Below are 19,738 nucleotides of genomic sequence, written 5' to 3' on the forward strand. Positions count from 1 at the left end.
ATCTCTACTTCCTGAAGGAAGGCATTTCACAGAATCTGTGGACATGCTCTAAAGCCATCACACTCTATTTGAAAGAGGTTGCAGTGATTTTCCAGTAAAATATTAAAAACTCATCATTTTGTTAGAATTTGTATTCTCTTCCTATCTAACCCTTGACTAACCCCTACAGGGCTAATCTTGTTATGCAGGGCCAAATTACCACCATTTTTTAAAAAGTCATCTCTACACGCAACATGGGGCTTGAACTCACAACCCCGAGATCAAGAATCAGCTACTCTATCAACTGAGCCAGCCAGGTACCCCTAAATTGCCATCACTTTTGTCTTTTCCTTTTACCATCATTTTAGAAATTCCCTTCTCCTCTATCCTCTATGGGATCTCTTGCTTCCCTGATTCTATGACCATCCTTTCTTGATGTACTTCCTCTTCTGGAAGAGCGTATACTCTAGTAGCTTCCTAATAGTGAATAGGAGATAAAGTTTGTGAAAATATGATCATCCAGCTTCTAGTTGTTTTTCAGTTCAGTGTCACTTGATTTTCAATTCTTGGTCTGTTATTTCTCTCTGGAAAACTTGAGGATCTTTTTCTCCCCAGTGTTCCAAAATTGCCCCATGGTGCCCCTCACTATAGGTCTGTATCCTTCCACTTCCAGTTCCTTGATGGAACTCTTCATCTAGAAATCCATCTCTTTCTGGGGTGTCTGGGTGGCTCAGTCAGTTAAGAGTCTGCCTTCGGCTCAGGTCAAGATCCTGGGGTCCCGGGATGGAGCCCGATGTTGGTCTCCTTGCTCAGCGGGGAGCCTGCTTCTCCTTCTGCCCTTCTCTGCTTGTGTTCTCTCTCTCTCAAATAAATAAAATCTTTAGGGAAAAAAAAAAGAAGTTCATGTCCTTCCGTCTGGGAAAAACACACTGAATTATTTCTTTAATGATTTCTTATTCTATTCTACCTATTTCCTCTGTTTTCTCCTGAAATCTTATTAGTAGGATGATAGATCTCCTAGACTAGTATTCTAATTTACTTTTCTCTCTTTCCCATCTCTTTATCTTAATCCTTTACTTCCTAGAAGATTTCCTCCAAGTGTATCTTCTAATCTTTTCACCAAATTTTTAATTTCTGCTATCATGCTAATCTCCAAAAACTCTTTTGTTCTCGGAAGATAGCAGGAGCGGAAGAACGAAGGGGAGTAAGTCGGAGGGGGAGATGAACCATGAGAGACGATGGACTCTGAAAAACAAACTGAGGGTTCTAGAGGGGAAGGGGGTGGGGGGATGGTTAGCCTGGTGATGGGTATTAAAGAGGGCACGTTCTGCGTGGAGCACTGGGTGTTATGCACAAACAATGAATCATGGAACACTACATCAAAAACTAATGATGTAATGTATGGTGATTAACATAACAATAAAAAATAAAAAATAAACTCTTTTGTTCTCTAAATGTTTTTTAATACCATTCTATTCTCATTTCATACATGTAATGTCTCCTCATATCTCCAAAATCCTTATGATGGGTCAGGCTCCGAGCTCAGCACAGAGTATGCTTGTCCCTCTCCCTCCCGCTGGCTGACTCCCATCTGCCCATGTACTCTCTCACACTCTCTCTCTTTCTCTCTGAAATAAGTAAATAAAATTTTTTTGAAAATAAAATTTTTCCTTGCATCTGCAGGGAGAGGTAACCAGTTGCTTCTGTGTAATTTCTGCTTCTTTCAAGTAGACTTTTCTCTTTGTTTTGACTTCTGTCTTTCTTACTTCTTTCAAATCTCTGGAGCTCCTTGGTTATCCACTCAAACTGGATAAAATAGGAATATGAACTTTGGTAGAGTTTGTAGATTATGGACTTCAACATAGGATAATAAGTTGGGGAATTTAAATGTGAATCTCAAAATGTGTTGTTTTATGGAACTCTCTTTTCTTGGGCAGCTAGATTTGCTTGATCTGGCTTCTCTGACCTACTGCCCGGAGAATAACAGACTGAATGCCAGCATTCTGGGAGCCAGGTTGGGTAAGAAGGCTGGGGAAATAAAAATTCGGTGTGTACATTTTAACTTAATTCCCATGTATTCAATATAGTGTCCCTGCCTTCAACTAGCCTAGTGTTCCTCAGTTCAGAAATCTTTTTGAAAAACTGTATCTAGAGATTGAAATTCCCATCTTCTCCTAGGGTACAGCGAAGGGGTTGCCCAGCCACTTGAAATGAGGACAGACATCTAAGATTGGCTGAAAGCTGTTTTTAGCCCCACCACCAGCCCCATTTCCAGAGGTGACTGGTGCTGCTAATTCTTGAGATTTTTTTTTTTAAGATTTTATTTATTTATTTGACAGAGAGAGACACAAGCGAGAGAGAGAACACAAGAACACAAGCAGGGGAGTGGGAGAGGGAGAAGCAGGCTTCCCGCGGAGTAGAGAGCCCATGTGGGGCTCGATCCCGGGACCCTGGGATCATGACCAGAGCCGAAGGCAGACGCTTAATGACTGAGCCACCCAGGTGCCCCAAATCCTGAGCTTTTTTAAACAGTCCCATGGTACAAATCATATCATTTCTTATCTTTCTCCAGTTCTGGCTTGGGATTTAGATTTCAGTCCGTTTGGAAAATTACCATTTACGCTCTGCTTTCCAACTTCTACAAATTGTGTTGCTTTCTCCTCTCCTGTTCTCTACTTGCTTTATGATGTGAAAAAGGGTCCTTTGCTTTGTTTTATTGTGGTTGAACATATACTTTCAAACCAACAATTTTAACCAGAGTACCTCTTTCTGTTGTCTTTCACCGCCAATAACCATATTTACCAACATGAATTTTAATAAGTATAAATTATTCAATCTCAAATTGGAGTGGGAACATAGAGGGTCTGGAATAAAGGTTTAGATTTTAAGAAAATAAAGACTTAATAGAAAGCTTCATCATGCATCTGCAGGGAGAGGTAACCAGTTGCTAGCTGTGATAAATGTGCTTATGAGGCTGGAAAATTGGGGGATTCTGTTGGTATGAACAGTGGCAAACAGATTTAAAGTTAAAGAACGTTTTAATTAAAGGACTCATTTTAAGTTCATCTTAGATTGCATATGAATTGAATAGGAACAATCATCTCATCAAGAAATCTTGAGCAGAGCTGGGAGCTGAGAAAGGGTTTAGGATTGTTTTGATTTTTTAGAGGAAAAACATCTGTTTTTGATTTTATGCACTGCCCTCACTCCAAGTGCTTTTAAGTATCTTTAAAGATGCCTAGACACATGATGATCTGGTCTCTGTGAAATAAAGTATGGTTTAATGAATCCAGAATGTATCCATCTACTTGCTTGGCCACCAAAATAAGTTGCCCCATAGTTTGACCATGTCTCAGACTTAAGTTTATTCAAGTTACTATTTTTGGATAGACTGTGTGATTTAAGAATATTATGAAGTAAGCCAAACAACAATTGGTTTTCCATCTGCTTCTGATTAACCGAGGTAATGTTTCCCAAACTGTGCTCTGTGGAACATCAGAAACCCAAATTGCTGGTGGATACTCCATGAAAAAAAAAATGACTTTTGTCTTTTAAATTTTGTTCCTTTACTCTGTGTAAGTAAAATAGTAAACATATTTATATAATTGCTTTTCTTATTCTATAATCTGCCTTTAAGAAATGAAGTACCATACATAAAAGACCAGCAAATGACATGAGATCACCTGATTTATGAACACATGGTTTTCAAGTCCAGGAATGATAATGTATTTATCAAAGTGCAGATTTATTATCTATGGGTATGTACCTTGTATCGTAAAATTTCAAGAAGCACTTGTCATAACTTTAAAATTTTTCATCTCAATAAAATTTTAAAAATATTTAATCTCTCTCAGTCATTTTAATCAGTTTTGTTGCTGTTTTGTGGGATTTGTAAGATAATGTTTTTAAGTCTTCAGAAGGCATAAAACCACACTGAAAAGAGAAAACACAGTTAATATGACACAAAGAGGTGCATGATCAAGTGCTACATTGAATTTGAGAGGTGCAGTCATAGAGTTCAGAGAAAAGTTACTATGGACTGATGACGTTGGGGAATGCTCTGAGTAGGAAGTGTGATTTGAAAGGGGGCTTGAAAGACAGAAAGTATTGTGCATGCTCTTACATGTCTCGCTAGTATGACAAGAATGCAAGGCTCTGACTGCTTTTTACCCAGGTCATTTCTCAGGATGTGTTTGCAGCAAGCAACATTGAGAGATTAAATAATTTCTGTCTTGGACAAAGAGCAGGCTTGATTACTACTTGCTATAAAATGGTGGTGCCCCAATGCCTGGGTGGCTCAATCAGTTAAGCGTCCGACTCTTGATTTTGACTCAGGTTATGATCTCCAGGTAGTGCAATCAAGCCCCACATTGGGCTCCACGCTCAGCGGGTAGTCTGCTTGAGATTCTCTTTCCATCTCCCTAAGTCCCTCCCCTGCCTTTCTCTCTCTCTCTAATGTAAGTAAATCTTTTTTAAAAAAAAATGGTGGTGCCGCAAAGCTCTGTGTTCTCTCAAATAACACAATCTACTCGGTGTGATGGAATTTGGAGGTGATCAGGTTATAAGTGTAGAGCCCTCATGAATGGGGTTAGTGCCCTTATAAAAGAGACCCCAGAGAGCTCCCTTACCTTTTCTACCATGTGAGAAGACAGCTATCTATGAACCAGGAAATGGGCACCCACCAGACACTGAACCTGATGGTGTCTTAATCTTGAACTTCCCAGCCTCCAGAACCGTTAGAAATGTTTCTGTTGGTCGTAAGCCACCCAGTCTCTAATACTTTGTCTCCAGTGACAGAGCTGTTAATCATAGTATTATAAACACTCCCACGTTTGGTAGGTATTCTCAATATATGTTTGGATGTTTCTTGTATGACTGAAAATGAATATATTAAGAAGTTGCTGTGAACATGAAAGCATTGGTTAAATGGAGCACAAAACTTGACAAGGAGAATCATTTTAAAGTGACCTACAGAGTTTTCTTGTTTTTAATTTTTTCCAAGGCTTTCAAAATCAAACTTATGTAATCATTTGGATTGGAAAAAAATTGTGTATATCAAGATAAATAAAAGCCATATTATAAAATCTATTGCAAAAAATCATTCCTAGAGTAAATATGTTTTTAAAAAAATGACAAATTCAAAACTTATTTAACCTAAATTGAAAATTAATGAATCCAAAAATTATCATCACCATTATTACGCTGTTGGCTCTATTTTATTTTATTTTTTATTTTTTTAATTTAAATTCAAGTTATTTAACATATAGTGTAGTATTGGTTTCAGGAGTAGAATTTAGTGATTCATCACTTACATGTAACACAAGTGCCCTCCTTAATGCCCATCACCCAGTTGCCCCATCTGCCCCAGCCACCTCCCCTCCAGCAACCCTCAGTTTGTCCTCTATCCTTAACAATCTCTTATGGCTTGTTTCCCTCTCTGTTTTCATCTTATTTTATTTTTCCTTCTCTTCCCCCATATTCATCTGTTTTGTTTCTTAAATTCCACATATGAATGAAATCATATATTTGTCTTTCTCTGACTGACTTATTTTGCTTAGCATAATACACTCTAGTTTCATCCACATCACTGCAGATGGCAAGATTTCATTCTTTCTGATGGCTGAGTAGTATTCCATTGTGTGTGTTTGTGTGTGTGTGTGTGTGTGTGTGTGTGTGTGTGTGTGTGTACATACCACATCTTCTTTATCCATTCATCTGTTGATGGACATCTGGGCTCTTTCCATAGTTTGGCTATTGTTGACAGTGCTGCCATAAACATTGGGGTGCATGTGCCCCTTCAAATCAGCATTTTTTTTATCCTTTGGGTAAATATTTAGTCGTGCAGTTGCTGGGTCGTAGGGTAGTTCTATTTTCAACTTTTTGAGGAGGCTCCATACTGTTTTCCAGAGTGGCTATATCAGCTTGCATTCCCACAGGCAGTGGAAGAGGGTTCCCCTTTTTCCACATCCTTGCCAACATCTGTTGTTTCCTAAGTTGTTAACTTTTGCCATTTTGACCAGTGTGAGGTGCTATCTCATCATGGTTTTAATTTATATTTCCTTGATGATGAGTGATATTGAGCATTTTTTCATGTGTTTGTTAGCCATTTGTATGTCTTCTTTGGAGAATTGTCTGTTCATGTCTTTTGTCCATTTCTTAACTGGATTATTTATTTTTGGGGTGTTGATTTTGATGAGTTCTTTATAGATTCTGGATACTAGCCCTTTATCAGATATGTCATTTGTAAATATCTTCTCCCATTCTGTAGGTTGCCTTTTAGTTTTGTTGATTGTTTCCTTCACTGTGCAGCAGCTTTTTATCTTGATGAGGTCCCAATAATTCACTTTTGCTTTTGTTTCCCCTTGCCTCCTGAGATGTGTCTAGTAAGAAGTTGCTGCAGCCTAGGTCAAAGAGGTTGCTGCCTGTTTTCTCCTCTAGGTTTCTGATGGATTCCTATCCTACATTTAGGTCTTTCATCCATTTTGAATTTATTTTTGTGTATGGTGTAAAAAAGTGGTGACCCACAGAGCTTTAAAAGCAATCTGTGATTACACAAGTTCTTTTGAATATATAAGCTCATTTATCTCCATTATCAATAATCTTATCAAACCAAGTTTTCTTAGGTTAATATCCTCCTAGCAAAAAGAAAAGAAAAAAGGAAAGAAAAGAAAAAGAAAAAACTTTCAAAAATGTACTCAAGGCACCATAAAAGATGTACACACACACACACACACACACACACACACACACACACACACGAAAATATGTGTATATTTTCATCTGACTTTAATTCCACAGTAACATATTCCATTAGTTGGGCATCATTTCCCAAATTCCAGGACTAAGCTCATCTATAGTCTAAAGGGAGTATCACTGCCTCTTTTTTTAATCACATGTTCTTCTTGCCTTCCGTTGATTAACCCAGTGTATCCAATGGTGTAACTCAGTCATCCATTGATTTAGGCTTTGTAGGGCATGTATGAGGTGGCTATCCAGTTCATTCAGAAAAAAACCCAAAGTCCTTACACTGGCCCAAAGGCTTTTTATGACCTGCCCCCGTCCCCTCGACTCTCTGACCTCATGGCCTCCTTCTGTCCCCTAGCTCACTACTTAGGCCACACCGACTAACTCCTCACCCCTCCAAGGCTTGGCTCAAAGGCGACTGCTCAGTGAGGACAACAGCTCTCAGAACTCCAGCATTTTCTGGCCTCCTGGGTGGCTCAGTTGGCTAAGCAACTGCCTTTGGCTCTGGTTGTGACCCCAGAGTCCTGGGATCAAGCGCCGAGCCCCACATCAGGCTCCCTGCTCCTCGGGGATTCTGCTTCTCCCTCTGCCTCTGCCTGTCCCTCCCCCTGCTCATGCTTTCTCGCTCTCTGTCAAATAAATAAATAAAATCTTAAAACAAAACAAAACAAACAAAAAAAAACTCCAGCATTTCTAATGCCTCTTAGAGTGGTCTCCTTTTTCTGTTTCTTCTCTCCTTTACATTCAATTATTTGCTTATTTATTAACCTGTTTGTTATCTCTCTCTTCCTTCAGAATGCAAGCTTCACAAAGTCAGGGTCTTTGCTGTTGGTTCACTGATGTATCCCAAGTACCTAGAACATGCCCAGAACAAAGCAAGCACTCAATAAATATTTGTTAGTCTAAGTGGATGAATAACAATGAAATCATATAAATCAATAGGAAAAAGACAATCTAAATGGGAAAAAAATGGGCAAAAGGCTTAAACAGGCATTTCATAAAAGAGGATATCCAAATGACTTGTAAACCTAGTTTGAAAAGATGCCATAAAGCTTTAATGGTTAGGAAGATGCCAATTAAAAACACAATGAGAGGGGCACCTGAGTGGCTCACTCAGTTAAGCGTCCGACTCTTGGTTTCAGGTCAGGTCATGATGTCAGTCAGGGTTGTGAGATCAAACTCCCCCACCACCCCCGTCAGGATCTGAGCTCAGTGCGGAGTCGGCTTGGGATTCTTTACCCCTCCCTCTCTCTCCCTTCCTTCTCCTCGCCCTGCTCTTGATTGCTCTTTCTCCCGCTCTCTCTAATAAATAAATTTTTAACATCTTAACACACACACACAATGAGAAATACCATTACATACTCACTAGAGTGACAAACAGTAAATAATTGGAAATACCAAGTGTTGCAGAGGTGAGAAACAGAAGGAACTCTCATAGTAGCATAGATTGGTACACCCCTTATGGCAAACATTTGATATTATCTAGCAAGCTGGAATATGTCTATGCCTTCATGCTTCCATCTATTCCAAGAATACATCCTGAAGCAACACTTGCACGTGTCTACTAGAATTCAAATACATGAAGGTTCACTCCAGCATTGCTTCTAACAGCCAGAAACTGGGAACAAACCGAATGTCTATCAGTAGTTAAATGGACAACTGGATTGTGGTATATTCATGTAGTAGAATACTATTCAGCAATCAAAATAAATAAGTTGTTCTAGACATACTGGGGATGAATCCATCAAATAAAAACAAACAAACACAAATGATAAAAAACAATTCTTAGAGAATCGATTAGAGAATGTTTTCATCCATATAAAGTTCAAAAACAGACAAAACTAACCATTAATAATTTAGGAATGCACACATAGGTGGTAAAACTATAAATAAAAGTAAGGAAATGATCACAACCCCCTGGGCCCCACCACACACACCACTTTTGGGCAGAGAGAGTTAAGACTGTAGAGTGACACTTGGAGCAGGCATTTTCTGGGGCGCTGGAGATGTATTCTTTCTTTCCCCTCTGCAGTGGTTACATAGATGTTCACTGCATAATTATTCTGTAAAACGTACACAAATGTTTCATACACTCTTCGCTGTGTTGGATATCCCACAATTTTTTAAATGACAATAAATTGCCAAATCTTCTAGAAATTTCTTTCATTTGGAAGTTTTTAATGTTTTGTTCCTTGTGGCAAAGGATCTTGACAGACCATATCCCTTTTTTGATTTAGTTTTCTTGCCTTAGCTAGGAATGTCATATAATCAGTTCCACAGTCCTTACATTGCAATTCACAAGAGAGATTTCATAAGGAGGCAATGAAGAGGTAGAGACAAAAGATCAACTGAAGGCTTAGCTTGCAGGGCAGACCCAGTGTTTGACACGATAGGCACTCAGTGGGAGTTTGCCACTGCCGAAACAGACTGGTGGCGGCCGCGGCTGGGGCTGACTCAGACAGGGAGCGTTCCTCCATCTTTCGTCTTAGGAAGAGTTCTTTACAATAGGCCACCTGGTAGATAAGGTGTTGTGAAACTTAGGGGTTTCGAGATGTTTTCCAGCCAGAGACATTTGTGTAGGGGGCTAAGTCTATTTGCGGATGCTCCCCCAGGACTTGCTTCTTTAATCAGTCTGTAGAATACTGATATATGTACACATGGCTTTGAAAGGAGCAAAGAGACCATGCCTCCTCTTATTATGCTCTGTAAATTGTATCATCTTGCCGAACTCATCACAGTGCAAAATCATCTCTTAGAACAATATGGTTGTTTCAAAGCAGATATTATTAGCAGGTCCCGTGTCTGAATCTCTTCTAAAGTTAAGCCTTTGGGGCGGCATGAAGCCAGGGTGATTATAAAGAATCATTTGGTGAGCTAGCAAATAAATACAGTTGGCCCTGGAACAACATAGATGTGAATTACACAGGTCCACTTATGTGCAGATTTTTTCAATACAGTACAATACTGTAAATATATTTTTTCTTCCTGAGGATTTTCTCAACATTCTTTACTCTAGATTATTTTAAGACTACAGTAAATAATACATAGAACATACAAAATACATGTTAACCGACTGTTTATGTTATCATTAATGCTTCCAGTCAACAGTAGGTTATTAATAGTTAGGTTTGGGGGGAGTCAAAAGTTATACATGAATTTTCGACTGTGTGGGGGTCAGCCCTTCTAAGCCCCAATTGTTCAAGGATCCACTGTACACACCAAGTGTAGAAATGCTTGTGAGCCCATGATGTGTCCATCTGGGGCCAGGCTCCTAGGAGTAGTGTGTCCTACCAAACAGTGGTGACCGTGTTCCCACCATGAACTAACTGCTGCATCCTGATATCACTATGTTTATTCAGAGTGGTCTCAGCTATCAACAGTTGACAAGTTCCTGAACGAGATGAAAAATACTAAAAGTCACTAAGAACATTTGCATCTTTTCTGCCCATGAGGGCAGGTGGGCTTAAAAGGGAAAAACCTGGCCCACTAATAAAAACACCAAGTGGCCACTTTGAACCACACGATCCAGATAGACTCAGTCCCCTGGCTTTAGTTCCACCTTCCACTGACCGTGTGACCTTGGACTGGTAATGTAACCACTCTAACTTTCAATTCCTCACTTGGAAGTGTGAGTGATGGGCTTCTCGGGTATCCCACAGACTTGTGAAAACGAAATGAAAGAGAGACATATAAAACTTCCTGTTGACTGCAAAGCCCTACATGTTTGTAAGGGTTCTTTTTAATCTTTTCTAATTATACAGGTAACATTCATTCATTACCAAAAAAAAATTGAAAAATCAAAAACACATGAAGTTTAAAGAAAAATTCCTCTGCCTCATTCCTCTGCCTCTCCCTTAGTCTTGAAAATTGACCAAAATTGACAAATTTATAGATACTTTATGTATATACTTTATATGAATGCATGTGTATATTTGCATGTGTATTTTTTAACAAAAAAGGGATCATATCCCACTAATCAGTAGAATACCGTGCATAATTAAATTATGAGGGGAATTGTTACATATGGACATGGAACAATGATATTTTATGTGAAAAAGTGGCAGAACCACATTTAGAGTACGATAATATTTGTGTAGACACAGAGTACATGACTTCCTCTGGTAAAAATATATTGCAAAGGAGTGAGATACTTTTTACTTCACACAGCTTTCTACATTATTTTTTCTCTTAACCATATATACTTTAACAATAATTAATACTGTGCAAGAGAAAGTGGAGCATAAGTCGACAAAATGGAGACTATACTATTGAAGATGGAAGGACAAATGGCAGACCAGGGATGGACTTGGCGGGGGGGGATACTGAAAGAGAAGAATATACAAAAGAAATGGGAAAATGAAATAAAGGAAGCAAAATAAAAGTAAGCATGTTACGATTTTCAAAATTATTCATTAGGGAATAGAAAGAAACTGATCGTGCAGTTTCTGCCGTCAACTTTCTTGTACTATATGACTCTGCAACAGGATTCTGCAACAGGATATTCAGTTCTGCTGACTGGTTAGTTCTTTTAAATGATCCTGCACAACAAAGGGCAAATAGAGGCCAACACAGAGATCTGTTGAGAGAGGGAGAAGGGCTAAATAGAACCACTGCTCAATTCTTTTACAGTTTACAGTTTTCATGCCTTATTTTTAAAAATACACAAAGCAGCCATAAATTTGGGAGATGTGCACAAATGACAATCTAATGTCCCCTGGTATTGTCAAGCAACAGAATTTTGTCTACAGACGCTATTGCTCTCAATAAATCTTTGCATCTTCTCCATCAACAAAGCCTGTCATGTCTGTGATCAAAATCCACCTTGAACCTCTCCATTTCTGTTTTCATCACCATCAACCCAGTTCAAGTTCACTCCTACCTCTTTTCACTGCAGGGGCGCCCTGATCAGTCTCTCCATTTCCATGTTGGCTCTCCCTCTTCCCCGCCATGGCTTTTTCCACAAGAGTATCAGAACAATCTTCCTAAATTGCTCATGGCATGAAAACCAAACTCCTTTGCATGACTTCAAGGAGTTGCATGACCGGGCCCTTGCTTCGTCTCTTCCGGTCACCTTTAAGGCTTCCAACTGTGCTAAGATCTTTCTCACCTCAGTCCTTTCCATGCTGTTGTACAAACAGAAATGCTCTATTTTTCGGATTGCAGTTTCTCACAGATTTCTTCAGTCCCCTCCCATACTCTAAACCAGGTGACAGTCTGTATTTCTATATTTATTTGTATGGTATGGGTTTTATCGGACTCCCGTACTCTGCCAAAGCTGTGTAATACTCTAAAGGGGTTCATAACACTGTCCTCTCTACTTTTGGGCATATTTGAAATTTCCCATGATAAAATGCTTTAAAATTTTCCCTCCAATCCTGCAAGCGAAAACCAACAGTTTTGCTTGCAATTATCCTAGTTTTTCATATCTTGTATTTTTTTAATTTTACTTTCCTTTTTTGTGATAATTTTTTGGGTTTTTGTTACCGACCACATTAAAGCCATAAAATGCCAGTATTTTAATGTTCCAAACAAGGTGTTATCTGCAAGACAGTGAATTTGAAATTAACATCAGATAACCTAAAAGAAAGGTCAGAAGTTCATTTGTTCTTTCAGTTTTTGCTACTGAAGTCTTTCATTTGACAGCATTATTATTCAGTGAAAAGGACCCTAGACTAGGGATATAAAACTTCTGACCTAGTTCCAGTTTGTCACTTTGAGTGAATCACTAGACTTTGCTTCCTTTTTTATAATTAATATAATAAATAGGTAAAGTTCTAATGTTTCATTTGTTTAAAATTGTTTCCACAATTTGAAAAATCAAAAAAAGAGCAGTCATAAACAATACCAAAGTTTGTGGGTTTTTTAATGAAGCGAAAACACAAAATAACTTTTCCCGTATTCATTAATAAGGTCATAGCTCAGCAGCAGTGTTCATACCAGGTGTATCTACAAAGCCAAGAACAGGAATCACTGCATCTCCTTCGTTAGATCTCATACTATGACTCTTCTCTTTCCTGTTAACATATTTGTGCAACATGCTGTAGTACTGCTCCTTTGGATTGAAAGTATATAGTGATGAAATCTGCTGCCAGTCTTCAATGCTGGGGGTGTTGTATTCCTTTGGATGTGCGCACTCAAAAAAACATTTAATATTCTCTTTTGCCAATTCTGTTGCATGCTCTGTGGCCTGACTTTTAAGGATCTGCTGCTCCTGTTCCAAATAGATTTTCCAGAATTTCAACTGCAGGAAACTAACTGGAGAGAGGCATCGGGAGATAGAGGTAAAAATCAGAAAGAAGATAATGACAACGGCTATCAGGCTCCAGCCCAGCACCTTAGGAAAACACAACAAAACAGCAATTTAGTCACATTTTTTTTATACAAAAAAGATTAAAATCCTTTTTAAAAAAAGATTTTATTTATTTGAGAGAGTGCGCGCACGCAAGAGAGAGGGCGCACTCACGAGCAGGGGTTAGGGGCCGAGGGAGAGGGAGAAGCCGACTCCCCGCTGAGCAGGGAGCTTCACCCAGGGCTCCATCCCCGGACCCTGGGATCATGACCTGAGCCGACGCTTAACCGACTGAGCCACCCAGGCGCCCCCAAATTTAAAACTTCTTACATAGAATTTGAACTACTCACAGTGATTATGATGCTCAAGCAACAGTTTTAGGTCTTAGTCTCTTAAGAGAAAGAAGTGCCGGTAACCACCCAAACCCCTCGGTAGAACTGCTTGACAAGTCATTTTCCAAGTCAGGTCAAGGGCCCAGAGACGGGCCTATATATCACTCCGCTAGAATTCAAAACGTGGAATTTCGGCCAATCCAAAGGAACAAGCATTCATTTTCAAGAACCTCTGGGCTTTATATGCCCAGAAGCAGTGTGGGGTGGTGGCTTTAAAGCCAGGACAACCCATTTTATTGTAACAAATCTGCCTTCTTCTGGCTGGACAAACACCTCGACCTGCACATGGTGTATCAAGAGGATAGTGCGGGATCGGAGATCAAGGGCCTGGCGCGGTATCCGGCCCCGAGCAGGTGCCTGAAACTGCCCGTGCGCCTTCCCTCCCTTTCATTCGTGTCACTGAAATAGTCGCCATTCTAGTTTGTCTTCCGGGGTCCTGCGTCTGGAGCCAGGGCACACCCCGCTTGCACCTCCCCCGGCCCCTCTCCCATGTCCCCGACGGCGGCCAGCGGCCCGCGTCTGACCTGCGACTGGGCCGTGAGCTCCTTCAGCAGGTCCTGCGCGTCGGACGCCTGGGCCTGGTGGCAGGGCGCCAGCGGCAGCTGGGCCTCGCAGGTGGGCTCGCGGTCCTGGCACAGGCGCCGCGCCAGGGGGGCGCTCCCGGTGGCGGCGCACTCGTAGAAGGCGCCCCCGAGCAGCGCCACGGACACCCAGGTGAGCGGCGCGAGCGCGGCGGCGGCGCTGAGCTGCGCGCACACCAGCGCGCCCCGCAGCCCCGCGCTGCAGCACCCGGTGCGGGCGCCGCGGGCGCCGCGCGCGCAGCAGCCGGTCAGCAGGCGCCAGGTGCGCGCGTTGAGCACGTAGCCCAGCAGGAAGAGGGCCAGCGCCGGCACCAGCAGGAAGACCAGGCCGTAGGGCAGGTTCCAGGTGGCGCTGCAGGGACACTGGAACACGACGGTGGAGAACAGGCGCTCCCCGCCCGCCGTCAGGAGGGTCACCAGGCCGTAGCCCAGCGTGCTGTGATGCTTGAGGTGCAGGTCTAGCACCGTCCGAATCTTATCCATGGGTCTCCTTACCCGGGGGCGCCGTGGACAAGTCTGGAAGCTTCTGCCTCTTCACGGCCCTGCTCCTCCAACGGTTTGGGTGGGCTGTCTAGGGATTTCCACTCTGCCCAGCGGCAGCTTCCGGACAGGGAGGAAAGGGCTTCTTGGGCCTCCGTGAGCTTTCGCTTTCTTATTTCAAGCAAACCAACTCTGGCTGATACACCCTTTGATCTCTCAGGATCACTGGTCACTTTTCTCTCACAATTCAGGAACTTGACTGAGACTCCATGGAATGGTTACCTTTGTTTCCCACCACCTGACGGGAAACCGGGCGATTTCCCTCACTTACCCTTCCTGATTCAGTGCAGCTACCCGATAAAAGAGTATTAAATTTTACTGGCGTAAACGCAGAACGCCAGATTTCCCGCTATTGCAGCCGCCTTCCTTCCGAAGCCAACTCTCAGACCCAATTACAAAAAAACTAGGCAGTTACAGGAAACATTACTCGAGGACAAATTTTCATAAGCTAAATCACAACAAAGCTCGGCTCAAGTTCTAGGACCTCCACGATCTTCTACCCTCTTCCTGTCCCCCCTCTGGACAGAGTCACCAGCCTCGTTCACGCCGACTGTTCTCTGATCTCCCACAGGGCGTTAGACTGAACATACTGGACTGGCTTCTGCCTCTTTTAGTCCCCCAGGTATGTCCTAACACTGTCACTACCTGGACGACATAGCTCCCTCCCACTACCAGCGCCTGGTACAAAACCACCATTCTGTAGCATTTTGATGAAAAGCTGTTCTCTCTGTGTGAGTCCAAATTGTCATGCAGGACAGTTAGGTTCCTCTTCTCTGAAATTAAACCGGGTACTGCCAGGCTTCCCGTAAACTTGCAGCCTTGAGTTCCCTATTTGAGGCATGTCATTTCTGCTTTATTCCTACATCTGAAAAAAGATTTTTTTTTTTTTGCTTCCCTTGTCCCTCAGCTGACTCTGCCCCTCTTACTGCTAGACTCTTCTTTACTCCCACCACACATCTCCTAAAGATGTTGCCTCCCTGCTCCACACTTTCTATATACCGTCATGAACAAATCTCACTGTATCCACAACCTTTACGCAGATGGCTTTATCCAAATCTCCCTTAACCTGTAACGTAACTAAAATGTGCCCTTCTGTCTTCTTGAGTAACACATTTCTCAAAACAAGAGGGAGGGTAGGCTGGCATTCTCCCATTACAATGTCCAAACCTAGGCTTTTCCGTTATCTTCTAATAGTTTATTCTCCACTGAGGCTCAAGCTATTCAGCACAAACTCCGCCCCCCCCTCCTCACTCCTGCCATCTGTGTTCACTCCCTTCATTTATTAAGACTTTTGCATCTGGGGGTTCGCGTAGAGAGTCGGGCCCAGGGCTGCCACCGCCAGCTTGGCTGCTGTCGCCGCCGCCGCTGCTGCCATCTCCTTGATTCCCCCCAGGCCCCACCATGGCCGAGGAGCTCTCCGCGGCCACGTCCTACACCGAAGATGATTTCCACTGCCCTGTCTGTCAGGAGGTGCTCAAAACGCCCGTGAGGACCGCGGCCTGTCAGCACGTTTTCTGTAGAAAATGTTTCCTGACTGCAATGAGAGAAAGCGGAATACATTGTCCCCTCTGTCGTGGAAATGTGACTAGAAGAGAGAGAGCATGTCCTGAACGGGCCTTAGACCTTGAAAATATCATGAGGAAGTTTTCTGGTAGCTGCAGATGCTGGGCAAAACAGATTAAATTCTATCGCATGAGACATCATTACAAATCTTGTAAGAAGTATCAAGATGAATATGGTGTTTCCTCTATCATTCCAAACTTTCAGATCTCTCAAGATTCAGTAGGGAACAGTAATAGGAGTGAAACATCTACATCTGATACCACAGAAACTTATCAGGAGAATACAAGTTCTTCTGGGCATCCTACCTTTAAGTGTCCCTTGTGTCAAGAATCAAATTTTACCAGACAGCGTTTACTGGATCACTGTAACAGTAATCACCTGTTTCAGATAGTTCCTGTGAATCTTCAGCTAGATGAGGAAACCCAGTATCAAACTGCTGTTGAAGAATCTTTTCAAGTAAACATCTGAAGGCTATAGAAATCTCTGCATCTTTGTACCTGCAAGTGCCATCTTTAAGGGGAAAACTACATGAAGTCACCGTTTCAGTAACTTGATGTGTATATTAATAAAAGTAATTCAGTCTATTGATTTAGTTTTCTAATTAAAAAATAAAGGTGGGCCATCTAAAAACTTGGTCTTCTTGATAAGTTAAAAAATGAAAGTTGGGACATTATCTTTAAAAATATTGAAAGGATTATATTCATTAATGTAATGAACAAAAGGGATTCCATGTTGTACTTATCTTTTTTTATATTACACAGTCTTGAATTTTTCCTTATGTTGCTTTTGGAATTTGTTGCAGTTCCTCCCATTGACTTTTTTGTACACAGGTAACACACAGTAGCACATTCTGAAAGATGTGATTGATAGAAACCTACCAAATCTGAGCCAGTTACCAGAGTTGCAGAATGGAGACTTGAAGTGCTAAATGAAACAATCCAAAGGAAAGTTTTGTAATACAGATTCTAGCTAAAGAAATTCAACTATAAGAAAATTGTATTTATATAATGTTTAGTATTTTTGAAGACTAGTGAGATTTCTTTAATAATTATAACTCTTTAAAAAGTGAAAGTTCATTGTAAAGATATTTCCTTTTTGTCTTAGAAGGAAATACTAAGAGAAAAAATTATTTCTTAGGTGGGCAGTTGGTAATTTCAAATCCTGTTTGTTTGGCTGACTAATTTGTAAGCCCAGAGTATATTAAGCTGAATTACAGCTCTTTGGCCTCAAAACTTTCAATAGCCAGTATTTCTCCTTAGCTAAGATAAAACTTTTATTAGAAACTTCCAGTTGGTGATACCATATTCTACATGTATATTTAGATGAAAGGTTTGGCTTCATCTCAGTTTAGAAATTCATTGAAAGCTAAAGGTGTATATGTATACATGCATACACTTTTGTATGTGTATATGCACACATATGCATACAGTTTGTCAGGGTATATACAGAATTTCTATTAAGATTCTAAAAATGGACAAGCAATATGGGATTGAGTATCTGATTTGATTAACATTTTATATATCACCAAATTTTTAAAAAGTAACAGCCAAATGCTAAGTGGTCTAGTTGGCTACTATCACACCTTAAAAGTTGAATTTACACACACACATAATTACCTTGTTTATATGGTGCTCGTTTGTTATTCTCAAAGATAATGCATGACTATGAAGTAATGAGATGGATGCTACCAACCACTGTTTCACTACTTCTTAGTCAAAACTGGGTTTGTTCTTCGTATTTATTAATAAGAATCATAAAATAATTTGTGCTAGAAGCTAAATCAGAATAAAAGAGGAAGAGTGTATTAGCTGACATTCCATACTAATATGCATTGTTTATGCTTTCTTTAACTAAAAGAACATAAAAGAAAATCTCAGAAGTAGTTTGCTGCTAATATATACATATATTGTATGAAAGGGTATATTTTGGTTTTGTTAAAACCCTTGTTGACTTTTCTACAGTGAACATTTTTTTAAACTTGATTTAATAAAAATGTTAATTTTGCAAGTGGAGTTTTGTAAAAACCTTTTTCAGTCAAACAAAATGACTATGATAGTAATAACAATCACCAAAAAAGCCATACATCTTGATGAACATACGCCTTTGTTCTGTCATTCAAAAGAGTTTACTATGTGCTTGAACATTTTCTCGGCAGTTACATGAGTGTAATTGTAAGAATAGCTGTTTAATGAACTCTTTTTAAAATTTTTGAGCATAGATTTTTCCAGTTTAAAGCAATAACTTTATTACTTTCTTTCAGAGTTAATACTTCCAGTATATCAAGTTGTAAACCATTCTGAGATTTGAGAACTTCTTTAAAGGAAAATTGTAGGAGAGATCGTCTTGATGAAATTGTGTTTTGAAGTTTGTGGATTAATTAAATATCAATAATAGTCTTGTGTGTCTTTCCTATAAACTTTTCATAAGGAAAATATTGACTATTTGCTATTACCTGGGAACTCCTCAGTATGAAAATGTTTGTTTAAAATCTCACCTTTTGTCAGTGGATTAGGAATAGGGACAGGCTTTACAGATTTACAGTTTAAATTCATGAGAAAGTCCTTATTTTTAATATGCTTATAGCTGAGTCAGAATAAAGGAGGGAAACTATTGATTGCTGATACCTAAATTTCACAATACCACTGCTAGGAAAGCTATTTCCCTCAGGAAGTTACAGTTTATGTTGTTAAACAGAGTCTTATTTGAGATGTATTGCTTTATTTTTCAATTAAAAGTTGTTTTCTCCTAAAAAAAAAAAAAAAAAGACTTTTGCATCTGGTGACAGCTCCTCTTCTCCCTAGCTCCTGTTATTTCATCAAGGATTTGGCTTCAAATATTTTTAGTTACAGAAACTTCCATCTTGTCAGTCTCCTATCCCAGCTAGAGTAATTCATTTGTTAACAGTTTATTAATGAGTTCATTTTTCATTCAATCATTCATTTAAATGTTTAATAAGCTCCCAGAATATGATAGGAACCTACAAAAGTGCCTGGTATTATTGGGTACAATAAGGAACAAGACAAACAGAGACCTTCCTTTCATTGAGCTTGTACTAGTGAGGATAGAGAATGAGGAGGAAATTCCTCAAGGTTATGAAAATAATTAAAATGGAATCACGTGGTAGAGCGTATCCTGAGAAAGCCTTTGTAAGGAGAGGACATTTAAGGATAAATGTGAATGAGCAAGGCCCTGGGGTGCAGGGAACTTAGCACTCTGTGGTTGGAAAGAAAGCCAAAGTGATGGAACAGTAAAGGTGAGAAGGAAGTTGGCACATCATGAGGGCAGAGCTGCACGTGAAAGGTCAGGTTTAGGGGCTCTATAGACCAGAGTATAAGGTTTGCAACCCTGCCCCTGAAACTCATTACAGACTCAGCCGCATCCTGACTTACTATTCTATCAGCTTGTGTCTCCAAACACTACCTCCTGGGGTTGCCACCACTGTGCTCCCCCAATCATGGATCTCCCAGATACCAATGATCACTCTGTACTTATTACAGGTTACCGTAATTGTGAGAGTCTGGGTTCTGCCGGCCAGTCTGAATTTTCTCCCAGTACCAGCAGATGAGTCTAGTATGTGACATCTACCCCTGCCATCACTGAAGTAGTGGGTGGTTCTAGTTCTAAGTCTATTGAAGATTGCTCAGCCCTTT

General features: G+C 40.5%; 2 protein-coding genes across 2 annotated transcripts; one reads left to right on the top strand and one right to left on the bottom strand.

Moving 5' to 3' along the window:
• Window positions 1–12,569: 12,569 nt before the first annotated feature.
• On the bottom strand, window positions 12,570–15,298 carry CALHM6 (calcium homeostasis modulator family member 6). The gene is made up of 2 exons (XM_028117036.2): window positions 13,929–15,298; window positions 12,570–13,057 (listed from the first exon to the last, which is right to left on the bottom strand). Exons 1-2 carry the CDS (start codon window positions 14,466–14,468, stop codon window positions 12,635–12,637), a joined length of 963 nt encoding a protein of 320 aa, XP_027972837.1. The 5' UTR covers window positions 14,469–15,298; the 3' UTR covers window positions 12,570–12,634.
• Window positions 15,299–15,895: 597 nt separating this feature from the next.
• Window positions 15,896–16,662, top strand: LOC114219523 (E3 ubiquitin-protein ligase RNF138). The gene has a single exon (XM_028117065.2). The coding sequence runs from the start codon at window positions 15,927–15,929 to the stop codon at window positions 16,554–16,556; it is 630 nt and encodes a 209-aa protein (XP_027972866.1). The 5' UTR covers window positions 15,896–15,926; the 3' UTR covers window positions 16,557–16,662.
• The last annotated feature ends 3,076 nt before the right edge of the window (window positions 16,663–19,738 follow it).

The sequence above is a fragment of the Eumetopias jubatus genome, unplaced genomic scaffold, assembly GCF_037043125.1.
Source record: "Eumetopias jubatus isolate StellerSeaLion01/CBP00866 unplaced genomic scaffold, mEumJub1_p1.0 scaffold_6, whole genome shotgun sequence".
In the NCBI taxonomy this organism is placed as follows: domain Eukaryota; kingdom Metazoa; phylum Chordata; class Mammalia; order Carnivora; family Otariidae; genus Eumetopias; species Eumetopias jubatus.